The 23,349-nt window shown below is 41.5% G+C and overlaps 1 protein-coding gene across 4 annotated transcripts in view; it reads left to right on the plus strand.

The window, feature by feature from the left end:
* The window catches only part of disc1 (DISC1 scaffold protein), a 67,667-nt gene that overhangs the window by 24,554 nt on the left and 19,764 nt on the right, over nucleotides 1-23,349 (plus strand). For all 4 annotated transcript variants that reach the window (XR_009120401.2, XM_078787204.1, XM_078787203.1 and 1 more), the window contains 4 exons: nucleotides 45-147; nucleotides 1,169-1,357; nucleotides 12,680-12,740; nucleotides 22,818-23,061. Coding sequence is in view for 3 of the 4 variants with exons in the window: in XM_078787204.1 (XP_078643330.1) it covers nucleotides 45-147; nucleotides 1,169-1,357; nucleotides 12,680-12,740; nucleotides 22,818-23,061 (597 nt within the window). In the remaining variant the exon portion in view is untranslated. The remainder of the gene's footprint in view (nucleotides 1-44; nucleotides 148-1,168; nucleotides 1,358-12,679; nucleotides 12,741-22,817; nucleotides 23,062-23,349) is intronic.

Raw genomic sequence — 23,349 nt, forward strand, 5'->3', positions numbered from 1 at the left:
CTACTCTCGCTTTACACCTTTGTCCTCTCCTTGTCTTTCTGTAGGTGGTCATGAGTCAGAAGCTGGGAAGCAGTTTGAGGAGGAAAGTCAGTGAGACTGAAACGCATCTCTTAACTCTGCAGGAAGCCAAACTGGCAGCCATCTCAGGTGATTCCACGTTACACCTTCTACTTTCTTCATCTACAGCTGAATTAGTGATTGCTGTTTGGTCGTTTCCTATGGCCTATTATTCATGAAAAATATAGAAAAACAAGTTATATGTAAGCTGCATGGCAGCCGAGTGGTTAGTGCGCAGGCCTCACAGCTAGGAGACCCCAGTTCAATTCCACCCTTGACCATCTCCGGTTTCCTCCCACATTCCGAAAACATGCTGGGTTAATTGGCGACTCCAAATTGTCCATAGGTATGAATGTGAGTGTGAATGGCCTATCGCCCGAAGACAGCTGGGATAGGCTCCAGCACCCCAAGCGACCCTTGTGAGGAAAAAGCGGTAGAAAATGAATGAATGAATGAATTTGACGCAAATTTGACACAAATGTAACCATATACGGTATCCAAAATGTGGACTATGCCACAACATAAACAACACAAAAATTATTATTTTTTTTTTCAAATATAACACCATGAACTATTTACAGTTTTCACATTTGCACTGTACGTGCGCGCATTAAAATTTCCCTTCAACGCATAACCAATGCCTTTCCCCTCCTGGTTGCTACGGCGCATATATTTCAATGGGAAAGATCTTGGAAAACTTATGGCTGTTTTTTCTGCTTAAAACTGTACCAAAGGTGCTCTCTTCTATTGTAGAGTTGCATCATCACCTCTTTGTGCTTCTCTTGAAAAAATACATAATATTAAGGATTGGAATCAAGCATGCCCATACATGCATACCATTTTCCTTCAATTGTCATTACATTTTCTATTAATAGTGGTTCTTTCTACATTTATATGACAAATGTTACTAAAGCATTATCTGCAAAGTAGCATTACTGTAATTTCATTTCTTACACATCAGAGGTTATGCAGTGTCCTGAAGTGGATTGCATTTGACCTTAGAGGTTGTACCGTACACATAGTTCCATTAGCTTTACTTAATTACACTATTCATTTTTAAGCCACTCGTTAGAGGTGAGAAGTGTAAGCAGTAATGTGTTCCTCACTGCAGGTAATGACTTCACCAGTGCCAAGGAGCTGAAGGCTGAGATGAAGGTGGTGTACCAGGAGCAGGAGAGACTGGAGGCTCTGGCCAAGAGGCTGCACAGTCTCAGCTCAGGGAGCAGCCAAGAGCTGGCCAGGATGAAGGAGCAGTGGCAGCAGCTCAGACAGGAGCTGGAGCAGAGGGAGGGGCAGCATGGTGAGTCTGGCTGCTCTCAGATTAGACTTTTCAAGTAGCTCATGTAGCATGCCTACATGACTGACTTTAAAAAGACAACAATGCTATTACAAATATAACAATTGGCCCAAATATGGTATGCTCACACATAAAATTGGTGCGTTCCTCGACTCCTCCCTCTCCTCTTCACCGAGCATCCATGGTTTGTTTGTGTGTCTCATCACTTTTCCCCTGACTTTTTGGAGTCTTCCTGATTATTTTGTGCAAGGTGGCGTCACTTATTACTTGCAAGATGAGCAGTCACGTTAATTAAATGGAATATTTTTTAATGACATTGTAGTCGCAGGTGAGAAGAGCGTGTGATAGGTTTTGATTTTGAGTCTTTTTTTAGTTATGTTAAAAAACATTAGTGTTAAACTCCCTAAGTGTATAAATATTAGTACAGTAGTGTGGTTAGTTGCTACTTAAACTGAACAGATTCTATTTTGGTTTAAGTGTGTAGACTTTCATATATGTAGACGGTTTTACTCAAATGGCTCATATAATATTATGCATGCCAGAAACGACCTCTGGGACCAAAAAAAAGCGTTCTATCTTTCATAGCCCTCATTTGCAATGAAAAACACCTCTTTAAATATGAATAGAGAAATTAACCACTGGGTATTTTTTGATGTTGCTCCATGCTGGGAGTCATCAATGAACGGTGACTTCTCTTGCAAATGATCGAGAAACCTGTCATCTGTCCGTTGGGACTGGGTTTTTTGTCAGTACTTGCGGGGGGGTGATTGAGGGGAAAGACACTTTAGATCAGGGGTCTCAAACTCAATTTACTTGGGGGCCACTGGAGCTAGGGTCTGGGCGAGGCTGGGCCGCATCAGGTTTTCCAAAAAAAAACAACAAAAACCGCATTTATTAAAAACAGAAAAATGAATAAATTTAGCTTTTGTTCTGATTTTCTACAAGAAAAGCTCTGATAAAACATTCCACTGTTCTCAAATATCTTAATTTTTATTTTTCTACACAAAATAAGATGAAAAATAAATAAACAAATCAAGAATAAAGAAAATCAATCAATCAGTACTAAATAAATATAATATAATAATAATAATAAAACAGCAAATAATAAAAACTTAAGAAACCACATATAGTTGGTGGGGAGACAAATTATTTTTTTCAGATTAAAATGAACGAAACATTATTAGAGCCCTGTAGACATGACAAAACACGACTATAGTCACATTTATACTCTTTTTATTTACAACATATTGCGCAACTGCAGGGTCTTGAGACACATGCTAACTCGCAAACTAGAGAGCTAGCGACCTAAACGGTAGCCTTCAAGTTATTTCCTTTAAACTTAAATAGCCAAAAACTTACCACTTCCACATGGATAGGGAGGATAACTATTAACAGTTATTTAACCTTTAACATGAACATTAATCAAACGTAATAATATAACATTAATCAAACATTAAACTTTCATATCAAGGCGGGGGCCTCAAACTAGTGTCCTGCGGGCCACATTTGGCCCGCGGGCCGCGTGTTTGAGACCCCTGCTTTAGATTGTGTGAAGTAGCCAATTACTTCCGAGCCACCAGCTGCAGACATGACGCACTGTATATCATATCAACGCTCTAACTAGTGGAGACCTGAACGCTGCTCAAGGAAATCCATTACTTTTTAAAGGGTTTAGCCGCTTGGCATTGGGGTTTTGAAGACACCGCCTGCAGTGCTCCTCCAATCCATCAGTCACAGGCATATTTCTAAAAAGGTCACTTCGCTCTGTGAGGCTGGCGCTTGCATGGTGGATGGGGGGAGTGAGGAGACACCAGTGCGGGTAGTGGAGCTCCAGTAGCAACCCCAGCGTGTTCAATCAGCCATCTACATCCTCTGTTATCAAGATCATTAGTGGCTACAGCTTGGCCAGAAGTGTGAGTTCCTGTCACTAGGGGGCACCCTTTCATTGTTACAAGTGTTATTTTTTTATAAGGTTCTGTTGGCCTTTTTGAGTCACATTTATGAATGATAATGATTGATTTATTCTTTAGATCAGTGATTTTCAACATTTTTTGAGCCACGGCACGTTTTTTACATTGGAAAAATCTTGTGGCACACCACTAACCAAAATTGTTACAAAATGTCACCACGACCTCACACGTGCATCAATAAGTCTATCGGAGGAACAAGGTAGGTGTTGCCACACGGACCAATATTACATTGCTCTGCCAGTCTTTACACCACAGACACTCCACAGTAGCCAAGTTTTTACATGACGAGTTTTTCTCTTTCCAAATGACCTTTTCGGAAACAATGGTATCCATGGAAAGGAATATTCCAATCTCTTGTCTACATGCGTTGTGAAAATCAAATAGAATAGTCAATAGGGCATGCCCAGTAAAACGTAAACATCAACATCACGTGATACCGACTTCCCCAAGTTATTCTTTCACTTGTTGGAATAACTCCGTATTGCCAGTTTTTCGTCTGTCCAGTCTTGAAATTTAGTTAGAATCAAAAACAAACTTTGCTTAGTCCAGTGCCGATTGCTGGCCTCCATTTTTAAAAGTGAAGAACGTCTGGATCTGATTAAACTACCAGATTTTAGATGCTCTTTACAAACTGATCACTAGACAGATGTGACAACACCAGCTATCTCTAACCATATGTTATCATATCATATATAAATACATGTTGTGCTTCAGTAAGGACAATGCAGCTCTGACGGACACACAAAAAAAGCCAAGTAGAACGTTCCGGATTAGACAAAGGAATCAGGAATCGGGTGGATAAGGTTTCACTATGTTGCGGGTTAATGATTGGGTTTTCGCTTTGCTTAAATGCTCAAGTGGGCGCACACAAGATGGCAGCAGTAGTAATTTCTCAATGTGTTTCTGACACCAAGCGAGGGGCTCATTAAAGTGTCAGCCTACTTGGCAATAAGGATCTGGCACTCGCTGACTGGAACCTGCAAACGGCACATTACCGGTTTTTGGCTGGAGGGGGTTACAAATGTCTCCTTCAAAGTCAAGGTGGCCGCCGAGGTAGCTCCTCAGGAAGCATCTCATCGGAATACAAAAACCCACGTCTTGAGAAAAACCATCACAATAGCTGCAGAGCAAAACAAGACATCTTGTTGAGTGTCTCAGCTCGCTGTACACCCTGTAGTGTTTCGGGTGGGGCTTTAGGAGCCATTATGGTCCTAATTGCCATTGGCACAAGTGTTGATGAATACTAAATCCATTATAGCCAGAGGTTTGACTCCCAGCAGAGAGCATAATTATGTCCCCGAGAGGGATTTTGAGTGATGCTAAATTTTCAAATAAATAATTGAAGAGCAGACAACATGGCTAAATGACCCCCAGGAGTCAGCACAATCAAATGTGGAAGTGGGGACAGTATGTGTTCTGTTTCATTTACCCAAATATTCTGGAAATGCTTATTTAACACAAGTCTCAGTATGCAGGCGGTGAGCTCCCAATTTGAAGTACTGAAACACACCATGCTGATCCAAATATCAGGAAGAGATCTGTCGGGATCGCCATTAGTTCTGCTCTTTAAGAAACAAACATATTAACATATTATACATGCATACAAAATGTCACCACGACCTCACACGTGCATCAATAAGTCTATCGGAGGAACAAGGTAGGTGTTGCCACACGGACCAATATTACATTGCTCTGCCAGTCTTTACACCACAGACACTCCACAGTAGCCATGTTTTTACATGACCACTTTTTCTCTTTCCGAATGACCTTTCGGGAAACAATGGTATCCATGGAAAGGAATATTCCAATCTCTTGTCTACATGCGTTGTGAAAATCAAATAGAATAGTCAATAGGGCATGCCCAGTAAAACGTAAACATCAACATCACGTGATACCGGCTTCCCCAAGTTATTCTTTCACTTGTTGGAATAACTCCGTATTGCCAGTTTTTCGTCTGTCCAGTCTTGAAATTTAGTTTGAATCAAAAACAAACTTTGCTTAGTCCAGTGCCGATTGCTGGCCTCCATTTTTAAAAGTGAAGAACGTCTGGATCTGCGTGTTACGTCATATCTGAGCATGCGCTGAAAGAACGCACCCGGGATAAATTTAAGCAGGAAAAGATCAAATTCAATCTTGCTAATATTTTATAATTAAACTCAGGACATGTTTTATATAGATATATATTTTTATTTTATATATTAAGACTGCACTTGTGAATGGCGTATAGAAGGGTTTAGATTCTGTTCCACAGATGGTGGTAATGCACACGAAAGCTGCTTGCCAACCGCCAATAAACAACAGAAGAAGAAAAACACCACAAAGAAGAACGCACCCTGGCAACTTTCCGTTTGAGCGGGTACAAGATACCTCAATCGGATTGGTTAAAGGAATATTCCATCCCTGCTCAATTCTTTCCGTTTGAAACACACCATGCTGATCCAAATATTGGGATCGCCATTAGTTCTGCTCTTTAAGAAACAAACATATTAACATATTATACATGCACAATTTGAGCCGAGGGTCAGGAGAACTCTCTCACCAGCATCCCTTATGTTCCTCCTTAACAACTTCAGTCACCTTGATTCTACTTTCAGGCAGTTTTGGACTGTATATCAGTCCAGCAATGGAAGTCCACATCCAAATACTGCCTTACAGAGTTATTACACAAATGCAATTTTCCTCTTAATGGAGTGCTGATAGTAACGCCGAGGGCATATATGATTTATTCATTACCCTGCCACTTTTAGGGTACTTCTATTGAGGACATGATGGAAGGTATGACAGCTCTTCTTCTAAAGAGGCTCACAATGATTGAGAGTGGTAAAGTGGTTAAGTGGACCCGGGAGAGTGTTTCCTGCTTTTTGTTTCTGAAGTTTTTAGGCATTAGTCATTCTTCCTGTGATTGAGTATGGGATAGGATGCCTTTCCATTGTCACGTTATTATTACCTCACATCCATTATATAATGTACGTATGCCCAAAGGAATCACTACAAAAACAATCTGCAGCATCAGTCAATGTATGTTCTTGGTACAGACCATTGGTTCTCTTTCCGGGCCAGGGTTGTGTCAGGAAGGGCATCCAGTGTAAGAACTAAGCCAAAACCATTCATGCGATTGACTCCCTGTGGTCACAATGCCGCAGCACAGTTGTCAAGTTTGATAGACGAACCAGGAAATGGTGAAATCTCACTTCCATAGTGTTTGTAGACTGAATTTTATATTCATTCATTCATTCATTTTCTACCGCTTATCCTCACAAGGGTCGCAGGGGTGCTGGAGTCTATCCCGACTGTCTTAGGGCCAGAGGCGGGGTACACCCTGGACTGGTCGCCAGCCAATCACAGGGCACATATAGACAAACAACCATTCACACTCACATTCAAACCTATGGACAATTTGGAGTCGCCAATTAACCTAGCATGTTTTTGGAATGTGGGAGGAGTGGAGTTTGCATGTTCTCCCCGTGCATGCGTGGGTTTTCTCCAGGTACTCCGGTTTCCTCCCACATTCCAAAAACATGCTAGGTTAATTGGTGACTCCAAATTGTCCATAGGTATGAATGTGAGTGTGAATGGTTGTTTGTCTATATGTGCCCTGTGATTGGCTGGCCACCAGTCCAGGGTGTACCCCGCCTCTCGCCCGAAGACAGCTTGGATAGGCTCCAGGACCCCCCACGACCCTTGTGAGGATAAGCGGTAGAAAATGAATGAATGAATGAATGAATATATACGTATACAGTAAACCTCGGATATATCGGATTCAATTGTTCCCACTGGTTTTGTCCGATATAAGCGAAATCCGTTATATGCGTATACCGGAAAATGTCCGCCACATTCATTACACGGACGCGCAATGCCATGGGGGAACTTTCTTTGATCCATGTTCACAGCCAAAGCTGAAGATTATAACATCTTTGTATGAATTACAGACATGTACATGAGCATGTACAACAAAATAAAAATAAAAAATTCTCACATCTGTAGAAATGCCTTCTTGTTGCTATTAGGGAGGTTTAGAAACCAAATGATAAACGTAAACGATAATGACGTCACAGGCTATTGACAAGTCGGCAAGTTCCCATACATTTCAATAGCCTGTGACGTCATTATCGTTTGCACTTACATTTATCGTTTGGTTTCTAAACCTCGCTAATAGCAACAAGAAGGCATTTCTACAGATTTGAGAATTTTTTTTTTATTTTGTTGTACATGCTCATGTACATGTCTGTAATTCATACAAAGATGTTATAATCTTCAGCTTTGGCTGTGAACATGGATCAAAGATGGATCAAAGGCCACGATGCGGCCATCCGATATATGCGAGGGAAATTGGAACGGGACTGGAGATTTTGTCCGAAATAGGCGAAATCCGTTATAAAAAAATCCGATATATGCAATGAATTTTTATTGGAAATGCATTACAGAAAAATTGGTTCTTTTTTATCTGTCCGTTGTGAGCGAATTTCCGATATATCCGAGGTTTACTGTACATACATACACACACATAACACCTCATTACTACACATGTCTGAAAAGGAGTAGGAAGAAGCAAAATCCTTTTTCCCTTTTCTGCTTTTCTGTAATTCAGCTTCTTATTATATGCGGTACCCAAATATGGTTTTTGTCTTTGGATTCCTTCCTTGCATCCGTGCATAGTCCCACAAGATGTTTCTGTGTGTCAGCTGTAGCCAGGGTATTGCTATGCTTTGTGGTCCCCAAGCTGAACAATATCATGGGTTATGGAGTGTGTGAGATACCAGCTTGTACCCCCCCCCCATTCCTTCAGTGCCAATGCTGCTTGGCTGCTGCACCGTTCAGACATATATCCACACCGTGCATAAGCCCCACTGTGTCCGTGGTGTTACCTGCAGCGCAGCGCTTCAACACATTCATCACATTCATCACAACTAATACTTTCAGCTCAGTTACAAAGACACACAATTACTCCTCTGCCTTATTATGCGTAAGCTTTTATACCATGCATATCATTGGCGCTGTGTTAGCGTAAAAGCCGCCTCTAATTTGTTATACAACACGGAAGCCCCACAGATGTCGGGTATTGTTACGAGGCAAGTCAGGAAATGACTGCATTATTCATTTTCAATTACCGCGCTGTTCAAATGCTCGTGTAATGCAGCAGCAAATCGGTAACACCTTGCCGTCGTTAACGGTGCGATAAATCTGCTCCATTTGCTTTGTCTCTATAAATACCTATTCTAACCGATAGTCAGCATTCTTAATCAATTTTCATGTTTCGTTTCATCACTGCAGTTATGTCTTTACTGAGAAACTAAATTAATAGACCAATTAATAGACAAAGTGACACATTGTTGTCTTTTAGTAGATCTTCCTATGTTATGATATGAGGGGCTTTGTGGAGCCGGGAACGCTCTTGGGAAGGAGTCAGCGTTTTTAGCACCTGCTGAGATCACTCTCACAATGGGAGGCTGAGTTTGGCTTCATGTATCACGACTACAAGAGTGGCTCCTTTTCGTCCTCAATGGCTTTTTACTGCTGATTTTACTCACACGGTCTGCCAAATGACACGGCCTCCCGCAGACTTACACCGAGAGGCCATCACTTAAATCACTCATTGCTCAACCTCTGTTTCACACTCAAGTTCTGCTTCTGGATGCTCAGAACTCTTCTATTATTATTATCTGTCATGTCCACAAAGGTTTACTATATATATATATGTATATATATATATTTTTTGCTGGCCATCTCTGTTTGGAGTTTGCATGTTCTCCCTGTGCATGCGTGGGTTTTCTCCGGGTACTCCAGTTTCCTCCCACATTCCAAAAACATGCTAGGTTAATTGGTGACTCCAAATTGTCCATAGGTATGAATGTGAGTGTGAATGGTTGTTTGTCTATATGTGCCCTGTGATTGGCTGGCGACCAGTCCAGGGTGTACCCCGCCTCCTGCCCGAAGACAGCTGGGATAGGCTCCAGCAACTGCTGCGACCTTCGTGAGGACAAGCGGTAGAAAATTAATGAATAATGAATTCAGGCTGCACGGTGAAAGAGTGGTTAGAGCGCAGGCCTCACAGCAAGGAGACTCGAGTTCAATTCCACCCTCGGCCATCTCTGTTTGGAGTTTGCATGTTCTCCCCGTGCATGCGTGGGTTTTCTCCGGGTACTCCGGTTTCCTCCCACATTCCAAAAACATGCTAGGTTAATTGGTGACTCCAAATTGTCCATAGGTATGAATGTGAGTGTGAATGGTTGTTTGTCTATATGTGCCCTGCGATTGGCCGGCGACCAGTCCAGGGTGTACCCCGCCTCCTGCCTGAAGACTGCGAGGATAGGCTCCAGCACCCCTGCGAACCTCGTGAGGATAAGCGGTAGAAAATGAATGAATAAATAATAATAATAATACAATACACTTATGTCTGCATCGTATAGATTCACTAATCTTATATTGTGACTTTTTCAATTCCTTACAGTCAATTATTTCTACATCTGGCCCCTACTCTTGTTTAAACCCGAGCCCACTTTGTCACCTCTCATTTGTACATAAGTCAGGCTTAATGCCCCCCATGTATAATTCAGTATTTTAGTGGGTATCTATTTGCATGCTGATTAATAAATGAATGAATGCATGCATGAAGTTTGACGTGGGAGACATTTCCTGTAGGATAGGATGTCAGACAATCACGCAATTAGGGAGGTAGTAAGCGAGCTGCCTGGTCCATGCTCAGTAGAGTCCCTGACTTATATGAGAACCTATATGAGGAACACGCACACATACAGTACAGCCTCCAAAAATAGGCTGGCTATCTACCATTGTACTTGCACGGGAGCATGTGTACACAAGTGTGTGTGTTTGTGTATGCGTTTCTCAACCTTTTTTTTTTTCCTCTTCTCCCCGCTGTGCCAGTCTGCCGCCTGTCTCATTGTGGAGCGGACGCTATCTAATAACGAGCATCAAGACAAAGACACAAATGACATGTCAATCTATAACATGATTCAGAACACCGATTAGGTTTGGTGTCTCCATTTAAAGCGTGATGGCTGAGTAAGAAGAGCTCTGCTACCTACCACATGGTTCATGACCTATTTCTATTTTTATTCCTCCTACTGCCCAAGTCTTTGTTATGTGGACACAAATGAACCGCAACAAAGGTTTGAAGTTGCACTGTGGATTAAAGCAGTGATTTTCAACCACTGTGCCGCGGCACACTAGTGTACCTTGAGAAACCGTCATTTGGCGGCAAGGTGATCGAGTGGTTAGCGCGCAGACCTCACAGCTAGGAGACCAGAGTTCAATTCCACCCTCGGCCATCTCTGTGTGCATTTTGCATGTTCTTTCCGTGCATGCGTGGGTTTTTTTCCGGGTACTCCGGTTTCCTCCCACATTCCAAAAAAAGGTATGAATGTGAGTGTGAATGGTTGTTTGTCTATATGTGCCCTGTGATTGGCTGGCTGGGATAGGCTCCAGCACTCCCGCGACCCTCGTGAGGAAAAAGCGGTAGAAAATGAATGAATTAATGAATAATCATCATTTGCAAATATTATGTCAATAACCATTATGTCAATAGTATACATGGACCCAAATATTCCAATTGCATTTGGTTTATTTGCTCAAACGGAAAGAATTGAATAAGGATGGAATATTCCTTTAACCAATCCGATTGAGGTATCTTGTACCCGCTCAAACGGAAAGTTGCCAGGGTGCGTTCTTCTTCGTGGTGTTTTTCTTCTTCTGTTGTTTATTAGCGGTTGGCAAGCAGCTTTCGTGTGCATTACCGCCATCTGTGGAACAGAATCTAAACCCTTCCATACGCCATTCACAAGTGCAGTCTTATTAAAAAAGAAAATATATATCTATATAAAACATGTACTGAGTTTAATTATAAAATATTAGCAAGATGGAATTTGATCTTTTCCTGTTTAAATTTATCCCGGGTGCGTTCTTTCAGCGCATGCTCAGATATGACGTAACACGCAGATCCAGACGTTCTTCACTTTTAAAAATGGAGGCCAGCAATCGGCACTGGACTAAGCAAAGTTTGTTTTTGATTCAAACTAAATTTCAAGACTGGACAGACGAAAAACTGGCAATACGGAGTTATTCCGACAAGTGAAAGAATAACTTGGGGAAGCCGGTATCACGTGATGGTGATGTTTACGTTTTACTGGGCATGCCCTATTGACTATTCTGGTTGATTTTCACTGCGCATGTAGACAAGAGATTGGAATATTCCTTTCCATGGATACCATTGTTTCCCGAAAGGTCATTCGGAAAGAGAAAAAGTGGTCATGTAAAAACTTGGCTACTGTGGAGTGTCTGTGGTGTAAAGACTGGCAGAGCAATGTAATATTGGTCCGTGTGGCAACACCTACCTTGTTCCTCCGATAGACTTATTGATGCACGTGTGAGGTCGTGGTGACATTTTGTTACATTTTTTGGTTCGAGATTTTTTCCAATGTAAAAAACGTGCTGTGGCTCAAAAAAGGTTGAAAAACACTGGAAAATTAAACAATAGTCGATGGCGGCCATCTGAGTTAAAAGGTACAAAATGAGCACACCACATCCAACAATAATCTGACCATTGAAAAGAAGTGAAGTGGAAATAGCACAGTGGCGAATATGTTAAGCACGTCCTCTTTTGTGTATTTTGCCTGTAATTTGAGTGGTTTTACTCCTTCCAAAATCATCTAAATTGTCCAAAACAGGACGAGAGCGAGACGATTACAAATAATATTAAATAAAATGCTACATACAATACATTCAGGAGTATTTGCATATGAGCTCTTCACAGAGAGAGCAATTTGATATAAGTGCATCCCATTGTGTGTAAAGATTTGCTGCTGCAGGGGGGGGGGGATAATTTTCATGTTTCATACATGAGCTCATTAACGGCGCTCAGATTGCCTCCGCCTTCATCCTGACGCTCCGACTTAACGCTCAGCCAACCTGCGTCTACATCCTCAGGCACAGCTCAAAGCTGGCAGGAAGCTATACAGGAAGCAACACAAGATAGCCGTCCGGCTTCAAGCCCTGCAGAAAGACTAGCACGATATAAGAGCACATATGCACTGATAAAAAAAAAAAAAAAAATCTTCCCATACCCTCAAGTCTTGTCAAGTTTGATTCCCTGTTAGGGTAGAGATCTTTTCTCGCGTATGTGCTCGTCTTTCTTGAGGGAGAAATTCAACATTCTGAAACGATGGCCTCGCCTACTGTGATGATTATTGCTTCCTAATCATATGAATAGTATAGTTAATGGCAATCACTTTTAATGAAATTAGAGTTATGATTTGTTGCTAGGATACCACTTCACTATTGTCGAGCGCATTAAATACAAGTATAACATGCTTCTTTTTCTTCCTGTGTTTTCTCCATGCAGAAAGCCAGTTGAAAGAAAACACTGCAAAGTATATCGAGCTATTGGAGGATAGATTACACAGGTAAGTGTTTTAATGTTTTTTTGTTATATGACACATTGTGTTACATTGTGGTTCTGTTTGTGAAAGGGGTTTAAAACAGAACAACCTCCCCCCACGGACTCACCTCCATTGTCCTTTCTGCAATTGTAATCACCTCAGCCACCACTTCATGCTCTCACACCTTCTTCTCATGCAATTTGTTTCCCAAAGCCTTTCTCGCTTTTTCTCTCCATTTCGCACATGAGCTTCATGAGTATGACAGCTTCAAGTCTTCTTTTCACATATTAGCTTTACTTTCAGGTTTTATCCAATCTGGACACTAGAATATTTAACTCATGGATATTTCATTCATGGGGTGGCACGGTGGTCTAGTGGTTAGCGTGCAGACCAGGGTTCAATTCCACCCTCGGCCATCTTTGTGTGGAGTTTACATGTTCTCCCCGTGCATGCGTGGGTTTTCTCCGGGTACTCCGGTTTCCTCCCACATTCCAAAAACATGCTAGGTTAATTGGCGACTCCAAATTGTCCATAGGTATGAATGTGAGTGTGAATGGTTGTTTGTCTATATGTGCCCTGTGATTGGCTGGCCACCAGTCCAGGGTGTACCCCGCCTCTCGCCCAAAGACAGCTGGGATAGGCTCCAGCCCCGTGCAACCCTTGTGAGGATAAGCGGTAGAAAATGAATGAATGAAAAAGATAAATGATACTAGGCTGCACGTTGGTCGAGTACTTAGTGTGCAGGCATCACAGCTAGGAGACCTGAGTTCGATTCCACCCTTTGCCATTTCAGTGTGGAGTTTATATGTTCTCTCCGTGCATGCGTGGGCTTTCTCCGGGTACTCCGGTTTCCTCCCACATTCCAAAAACATGCTAGGTTAATTGGTGACTCCAAATTGTCCATAGGTATGAATGTGAGTGTGAATGGTTGTTTGTCTATATGTGCCCTGTGATTGGCTGGCGACCAGTCCAGGGTGTACCCGGCCTCTTGCCTGAAGTCAGCTGGGATAGGCTCCAGCACCCCCTGCAACCCTCGTGAGTAAAAGTGGTAGAAAATGAATGAATGAATGAACAACACAAGACAGTGTTCTTTTGGTATTCAGTACTCACTTTACTTTCCATGTTCATTTCTATCCATGTAATTTGATAGATATAGATCTTTCGAGGCTGCTATAGCTACATACCAAATGTAGCTATACAGCCTCGGGCAAAGTCCACTTGCTGCCTCGTACTCCTGTGTGGCACGGAGCAGCCACACACGTGCATCCATCATCCTCTGTTAATGTTATCAGACTGCTTTAATGTACATTACTGGTGATGGAGTGCTGCGGTGACAAGAGGTGAGGAGACGAAGGGGGGGGGGGGGGGTAGTGTGCACAAGATTAGCACTGGTGAGATGTCTAGTCCCCGGTTTTGAGAAAAGCAATTATCTATTTCCTGCTAACGACTTGAACCGGATGTTCGAGCTGCACAGATGTTGTAAGTGTGTCACTAGGACAAAAAACATTTTGTTCACAGGAGCAGTGTGGTTATTTCATACATTATGTTCACTCAGAAAAAAGGCTTTTCTTTTATTTAGCTGCTTTTTTTTGGGTGGGTGCCATTTATCACTTGTGTGGTATATAATGCAAATGACATACAAATACAGAAGCTAATAAAAGCATGCTCTTTGAGTTCAAGCTGAGGACGCTCTGCGAGCATCCGAGCAGCATCTGTCAAGTGTGAATTGTGTATGCTCAGATGGCTGCTTTAAAAAAAAAAAAACATCCCCAGAAATCAAAGCGCCAACCTCACAAAGAGGTTCACTGCACCGTGCCTCATCCATCACACTCCCTCCGATCGTCCCCTCCTTGGTTCTCACCATGTTATTAGCACCTCTGCTCAGCCGGTCCGATGCGAGATGTTGACACAAATAAGATGAAGAAAACTCTCCTTCTTTACTCATTTGCTGATAGAAGGCTGTTTTTGGATTCTGGAAAATGAGAGGATGCTCTTGGGAGAAATATTTCTTGTTTATTCATTCTCACCTTCTTTATCAAAATGATGGCACTTGCAAGATGGCTCTAATGTGGGTTATTTTGCAGGCGTGATTGAGAAGAAAAGCAGACTTTTTAACTGTTGTGAGCAATAGACAAACAGATACGACTGAATAGCCTCCTCGATCAATAAGAATCAGTCATAAATCCTTATATTGATCACTTGATCTGTTGACAGTGCATCGGTAGAGCATGTGATAGGCTCCAGCACCCCCCGCGACCCTCGTGAGGAAAAGCGGTAGAAAATGAATGAATATTTAATTCATGGATTTGAAACTCCGCTTGGCCATCTCTGTGTGGAGTTTGCATGTTCTCCCCGTGCGTGCGTGGGTTTTCTCCGGATACTCCGGTTTCCTCCCACATTCCACATTGGGCTGCATTGGCCAGTGATTCTTGCGCATGCGGCGTAGCTTACCATGCTTGAAGATATAAAGTCTGGAATGGTTTTCAGGGCTCTACATTAAAAACAAAAATGACTTGCCCATGGGGAATCCTTAAGGTGAGAACTACTTGCCCGAACTTGCCCCATGTAAAATGAAAAGACTGCCATAATGATATCATCTCATTTTTGTGGCATCACATGAGAATCTCAACTAAAGATGAAATGATTATCATTTCTTGTGGTTGTTTTCCTACATAGATCATGACGTTGCATGGAAATCTGGATTGTCAAGAGACTTCTAGGCACTTTGCCTTTTATAAGTTGTGCACCACAATGAAACATTATTGAATAGACACATTTGTGTACCAGTAAAGTGTTTTTAATCCAGAAAAAAATGCTCAATGGTCAAACAATAATTTGTGAAGCAAAGGTGAGAAAAATACACAGAGAAATGGAAGCGCTAGATTTTGCAGCTTGTGCAAAATCAGCACTTGGTATTGGATCTAATCGGTGGTGTTTCATTGTGACCACTTCAAATTGTCACAGCAATGTGATTCACTCACCTGTGCCATCATTTGATTTGCTGCCGCTAATAAAATACTTGTTTAGGAGGCACTGGTTCATCACTTTTTGCTGTTTTCCTTCACAAGTTGTTGAAGAATTAGACCATGTTGGCAGGGACGCCATGATAGATGTTTTCCTAGTCAAACCATCGCTGATTGGTTGATCGCGAACAAGAACGGGTGTGGGTAAAACGCGGACTGCGGGCCGAGGTCTAAATAAACGATTCTGGTTGGTCCATTTCAAGATTTGCAAGGATTGGTTTGCAAATTACCACCACCAAATTTACCAACACCCAACAAGAACTGCTTTTAAAAAAAACTCTTGGCAGTATGGCATTCCAAAGTACACTTGCCCGACGGGAATATCACTGATTGGATTTACTTGCCCGAATTTTGTTTTAACTTGCCCCGGGTCATCGGTACATTGTTATTGTCGAGCCCTGAGTTTTGGAAAACACGACAAAAGCCACACCATTTGGAAGCTATGCATAGCAGCTCCGAAGTACTCCGGTTGCAAACAATGCTTCCATAATCCATGTTATGGGACAACTATTCCACTTATAAAGGGTTCTGGAAAAAAAAAAACAACAGTGCTCCATTTAAGTAATGTGACCTGCATATTAACCAAGCTACATTGACTTTGTTAATACTAACTAACTGAGGTTCCACTGAGACATTTCAGTGCTCAGACAACAATCCCTATTCACACAGAGGTGCAAAAAACACTGCAAGGCATTGTAATTTGCATATCATGCCACACACACCGACTCCATCTCTTCCGGGTCTTATCCAAAATCACATTTTTAATACTGTACTTATCGTATATTCAAATTTTAGCTACAGGGGTAAAGTGTCTCCTCTGAGCAAATACTGTATACACTTGACTGAAGAAGCATTATCAAGCTCGTGATCTTGAGTGGCAAACATGCAACAACAGCTCTGAGGTCTGCCACTCATGAATGAGTGTGACATTTCAGTGTCAAGACCGGAATGATAATGCTCGTATTTTTAGTTTAACTAAAATTCCCAACGTTTCAGACTTGTGTATGTGTTTAAAACCTTGTACTCTTCTTCTACACTATGTGGTAGTGCCGCATTAGATATTAGATTGTCCATTTTTATGCTATATCATCCTAAATCTCATGTATCTAAACTGGAATAAGGCAGAAATTGGAAGCATTGTTTTGTTTTAGTGGGAGCTAAAGACCTACTTCACATGACGGACAACTGTTTGGTAAACCAAGTACAGTTTGACGCCGTATTCTCCAATGGGTGTGTCAACAGATCTCGTCTCAAAAGATGAAAAACTTTACGAGATTTATTGCTCAGGAAAAACCTCTCTCGAGATAGGAAATGCTTAGTTAAATAGTTAATCATAGTTAATCACATGCTAATTGAAAATTTATTTGCTAATTTTGCCAGTCTCTATATGTTGCCATCTGTCTGTTTTCCTAGTCTTTCACCTCCAAACAGGCAGGAAGAGGATTCACTGTGGGCATTGGTTCAGCACCTAAATGCTTCATAGAATGGTTTGCGGCATTGAGAGCCGGAGTGAGACCTCTTGTCAGATACAATCGCTCTGTCTTTGTTTGTGTGGGGAGACGGGGCAGCTAGCATTGTGTTCACAGAATGTGAAGTTTAATAAATTGGCAATGAAATGCTGCTCTTAAAAAAAAAAGACAGAATTTCCAAAATGCTGCAAATGTTTTACAGACCGTATGAATTGCCTATGAGACAATACATGTCACAAACGGAAATTCCATTGACGGACAACTGTTTGGTAAACCAAGTACAGTTTGACGCCGGATTCTCCAATGGGTGTGTCAACAGATGTCGTCTCACAAGATGAAAAACGTGACGATATTTCTCGTTCAGGAAAAACCTCTCTCGAGATAAAAAATGTAGTTAATCACATGTTAATTGAAAATTAATTTGCTAATTTTGCCAGTCTCTATATGTTGCCATCTGTCTGTTTTCCTAGTCTTTCACCTCCAAACAGGCAGGAAGAGGATTCACTGTGGGCATTGGTTCAGCACCTAAATGCTTCATAGAATGGTTTGCGGCATTGAGAGCCGGAGTGAGACCTCTTGTCAGATACAATCCGAGACTGGCAAAATTAGCAAATAAATCGGCCATGGAATGCTGGTCATCGGTAAAACCTTGCTTTATAATGCTTTATAAGACCAGACACACACAAACTAATAAACACGTCTAAAAACCTCATGTAGGGTTTAACAAGAAGATACTGATGTTTGGGTTGGTCACCTGTTCAGACACAGTCTCAAGTTCTTGGTTTTTAATGCACAAGATTAGACACATGCAATCCAGAATATGATATGTAAATGTCACAAAAAAGTGGGCTAATAAATTGACAATAAAAGCATAAATACTGTGGATTTCAGAAAATATCAGATGGAATGATACAGCACTCTACAAGAAATCTGTAAAATTAAATAATTAAAAAAAAATCCAAAAATTGTTAACTATAATGATGAAAATGGTAATATTAATGATGATTATAATGATGGTAATAATGACAAAGATTATAACAATAATGATAATAATGATAATAACAATAATAATATTACAATGATAATAATAACAGGGGAAACAAGACAGTGGCATGAACATGATTATATCTTGCAAAAAGGGGTAGGCATTTATAAGCTTTTGCTTCTGCCTACTCCTTTTGGGCTTGTGATCAGAAAGCTGAATACAGATGTAAATAATGGAGAGTTGTATTTTGATTGGTGTGGAAGATGCACTGTGGTGTTTTGTGTATTTGCCGAAATAAATATAATAATAAAAAAAAATGCTGCTCTTTAATAGTTGAAAAGACAGAATTTCCAAAATGCTGCAAATGTTTTACAGACCTTATGAATTGCCTATGAGATGATACATGTCACAAACGGAAATTCCACAACTTTACAGAGTGAAAGATGACATATTCAAGGAAATATTGCACATTATATTTATCATAACATTAAGATAAGCGGCATAGAAAACAGAAGGAGGGATTAGTGGCTTATTTGCCCTTAAAAAATGTACAATAATATATTTCAGCATCAGTCGTCCTGTTCTCGTGGACCCGCGGGGGTTTCGTTTTGTTTTGGTCTGGTCTTTGTTGAGGTTGGCGCTGGAACCAACTCCTGGTTCAGGAGGAGGCTGCGAAATCTGAGTGTGTCGGCTAAGAGAAGAAGAATGCAGATAACCTGTACCGAAATTGAGATTATGGAGTGTTTTATGAAAAGAAACTATTGCACTCCACTGGGATCCAATATCATGTTAAAAGACCCTGAAATAAGGAGGATATGGCACCTTTAAAAATGCTTCTGTGTATGAAATGGACTCTATAGCCTCCTTTTTGTATGCAAAATGCTACTGAGCCTGACTTCAAGAATGAAGTTGCCATATACCTTTACTCCGTAGGGAGGTCTTGTCCTGGTGCCAGCAGGAACAGACCACATCGTCTCCTTTCAATCGTTAAGTCATAATCTTTCTTCTGCAGAAAGCACGATGCAGAGAGGAGAAAGTGCAGTCCTGTCAGTCAGCAAGTCCCACAAGGCGGGTTGAAAAAGTAGAAGGGGGTGTGCCTGCACGCTGCTCCATCTTATTATTGGGCAAGCAACAAAAGCAGCACCCCCACACTTGTCGCTGTTACACGGCTGAAAGCAATTAACCCCTGGCTAAGGAGTTCATACAGAGGAACCCCAGGATGCCTTCATCATAGGGCTGCTTGTGTGTCTGGATATTTAGCAAACTTCATCTTAAAAGCAGCAGTCGTCTTTAATGAATTGCTGCCATTATCGAGCGGGACACTTTGTGATAGATGTGGCCAACTTTGACATTTTTTTTAGCTATTTTTTTAATGAAATCCTCACAGTGAATTTTTTGTGTGTGCGCCCCTTTGTATGTGTGTGCATCTTCACTTTAGAGGAGGAAAATAACAATGGCATGGCTCAATGGGTGCATCCCGCTTTAACAGAATTTGGAAGCAGCAGCAGTGCAGAGTGCAAGACTGCTGGGATGAGCAGTTTTTCTATCACCTGTGTGCCAAAATGAAGGTTAGAGTAGGGCTGATGGACAGGCACTGCCAGGGCAGAGAGGCTGGCAACCTTTTTCCAGGCATGGAATTCAATTTTTCGAGGCTTCATTACTGCTGAAGATCATGGAATAGACTTAGATATTTCACAATAGAGTAGAGATTTTGTCTTATTTTTCAGGTAATAAAAATAACACACATGATGACAATTAAACGGGCGGCACGGGGGTCAAGTGGTTAGCGCGCAGACCTCACAGCTAGGAGACAAGGGTTCAATCCCACCCTCGGCCATCTCTGTGTGGAGTATGTTCTCCCCGTGCATGCGTGGGTTTTCTCCTGGTACTCCGGTTTCCTCCCACATTCCAAAAACATGCTAGGTTAATTGGTGACTCCAAATTGTCCATAGGTATGAATGTGAGTGTGAATGGTTGTTTATATGTGCCCTGTGATTGGCTGGCCACCAGTCCAGGGTGTACCCCGCCTCTTGCCCGAAGACAGCTGGGATAGGCTCCAGCACCCCCGCGACCCTCGTGAGGAAAAAGCGGTAGAAAATGAATGAATGAATGACAATAAAACACTTAAAGAATACAGCATTGTTCCACCGGTCTCGAGACGAAAGTGACACAGAATGACAATGAAAGAGAGGGAGAGACTGACAAAGTGTGTGATGAAGGAATTATGAGGCTGTCTAATTTCGACACTGAAAAAAATGCAGGAGGAGGAAGATAGACAGCTTTAAATGACTTTTCCAGTAGGCTACTTATATTCTTTTTATTCCTTATATTTATCTGTTTTTTTTACTATATTTTATTCATATTGAATTGTATTTTATTCAAGAGTGCATCTTGAATCCACAAGCAATTTCCCTTGTGGATCAACAACATCGAAGCCCCGCTTCCCACAATTTTGAGACCACCGTGTTAAAGTTTTGTGCTTGTTTCCCCCCCCCCCAAGACTTAAGTCATATTGTGAATTATAATACCTACATTTTTATCAATCTGACTTTGACTGTTTGTGACAGCAGTAGAAATAGAAAGGGGCCCACAGAAATGGAGGACATTTCAACCGTCAAGATGTTGTGTCACATCTTCCTTCCCCACATCTTGTCATCTTTCATTTCTTTCCACTACATGATGGAATGCTAGAATGCTGCTTGTTTTTCATGGGTAGAGCCAAAACACTTCATTTTGACTGTGACATTTTTCTCTGTTTTTTTTTGCAAAGGATTAACAACTTTAAAGGAACGAGGTCAATACATTTGGTTGCCAAAATGTCATCTGGCACAACACGTATTTGGAAATAATGTATTACCTAAAGGTCATTGAAAGACATAGGGCAATAAAAATTGCTCATAAAGGTCAAATGTTTCTTTTGAAAGCTTGACGCAATCATCTTCTGAGCAATACATCATCACAATGACAACATTGGATTGATTTTACATGAGATCATGTGACAGAAATATTCTGGAGGAGAGAGAAGTTACACAATATGATGTTTATTAAATTAAATGTATTACATTTCCTGCTGCTGCGGCGTCTCGACCCACAAAGGAAACAACAGCAGTTGATCAATGACTGCGTTGCTCATTGCAGCGTCCTTTTACATGTGATGTCACAGGGTCAGGGAAGGGACTGGAACTCAGCAGTAGTTAAACGGAAACATTCTCCTTGTCCTCACATTGAACTGTCTGCTCTCTGAGCGGATGAGAGGGAACCCATCATGAGGATATTTGCTGTCATCACTTTGTTACAGCCTTTAAATATTAATCGACTGGGCTTTTTTTTTCAAAAATTGATAGTCACATGCTGTTATGTCATTATAAATACACAACCTGTGTATTTATGCAATACTGTGCAAAAATTTAACTAATTCAGGTATGTTCATGCTAGGTTAATTGGTGTCCATCGCTAAGAATGTGAGTGTGAATGGTTGTTTGTCTATATGTGCCCTGTGATTGGCTGGCCACCAGTCCAGGGTGTACCCCGCCTCTCGCCCCAAGACAGCTGGGATAGGCTCCAGCATACCTGAACCCCAGTGAGGATAAGTGGTATAGAAAATGGATGGATGGATTTCAACCTACATTTTGTTCTCCGAATTATCATATAAGTCCCATAATATTTGGACTTTGTTCTCATAACTTTATGAGATCCTAATTATTCAAAATACTTTGTTGTTTTGTTTGTTTTTCATGTTATCATGAAACCTACATATTGACTTTGTGTATTTATGGTAATGGTTTTATTTCATTTGAACATGCATCAGATTACAATTGAGTGCATCCCATAATCAGTTCCCAGTTCCACATGTCCAAAAGGAGTAGGAAGAAGCAAAGCTTATTAAATCCTACCCCTCCATCTGGTACTTTTACAATCAGTAACTGTTACATTTGTTCACTTCCTGCTTTCCTACTGTAGTTTCATTTTTTTTATTTTATTGTCACATACTGAAGTACGAGGTGATATGACCATATGATATACCATATACAAGTATTTGTGATTTTAGAAATAAGGAGTTCGTATGTGGGCTGTACGGCGGTCGAGTGGTTAGCGCGCACCTCACAGCTAGGAAACACGAGTTCAAGCTCACCCTCGGCCATCTCTGTGTGGAGTTTGCATGTTCTCCCCGTGCATGCGTGGGTTTTCTCCGGGTACTCCGGTTTCCTCCCACATTCCAAAAACATGCTAGGTTAATTGGTGACTCCAAATTGTCCATAGGTATGAATGTGAGTGTGAATGGTTGTTTGTCTATATGTGCCCTGTGATTGGCTGGCAACCAGTCCAGGGTGTACCCCGCCTCTTGCCCGAAGACAGCTGAGATAGGCTCCAGCGACCCTCGTGAGGATAAGCGGTAGAAAAAGAATGAGTTAGTATGTTCTCTGTAGGTGGCATTATGAATTATCCTTACTGACCTTTTTTGCAGTACATTTAGTGAGTGAAGATTGCTTTTATAGTTATTAGCCCATATTTCCACACAATAAGTAAGATATGGTAGAACCAGAGAGCAATAAAGAGTGTGGAGTGATTTCTGATTGATAATTCATATTGTCATATCTTATTTTGTATTTCCATCTGATGTTAGCTGTAGCTGTCCGGGCTTGGAGCGGATTTGTGAAGCTGACCTGGAGGCATGTCACCTGTTCTTACGAGGCCTGCAGCTGCGAACATCAAGCTGCAATGCGGCGGACATCGACGACCAGCCCGCCACGGCTGGGTGTTCTTCAAATCAAGTGTGCACCAAAGAGGATGAAGACAGCGCCATGTTGACTGCTTTAGGAGGCTGCTGGTGTCCCGACGCCAATTTACAGAACTCTGAGTTCACCAAGGTAACGCGACTCCGGATGTCTTGTTAATGACATAGTACGGTATATGTTCTTTATGTAACGATTAGGCAAACATGCTGTGCAACATGTGTAGGATGACATTTGCAACTTAAAGATGTGGCGTTCAGGCACTTCACCCATGCTTGCCTCAGAAAGGTCAGATGAGAACATCCTGTTCTTCTGCATGTACCTGCTGTGTCCGTTCTGTCATTTGTTAGCAAAAGACATGCTAATTTCGTACGATCAGCAGTGTCAGAACAACACAGTAAGACAGGGGTCTCAAACTCAATT

Source organism: Doryrhamphus excisus, linkage group LG20 (assembly GCF_037039965.1).
Source record: "Doryrhamphus excisus strain RoL-2023G ecotype Guam linkage group LG20, RoL_Dexc_Guam_v1.1, whole genome shotgun sequence".
Lineage (NCBI taxonomy): Eukaryota > Metazoa > Chordata > Actinopteri > Syngnathiformes > Syngnathidae > Doryrhamphus > Doryrhamphus excisus.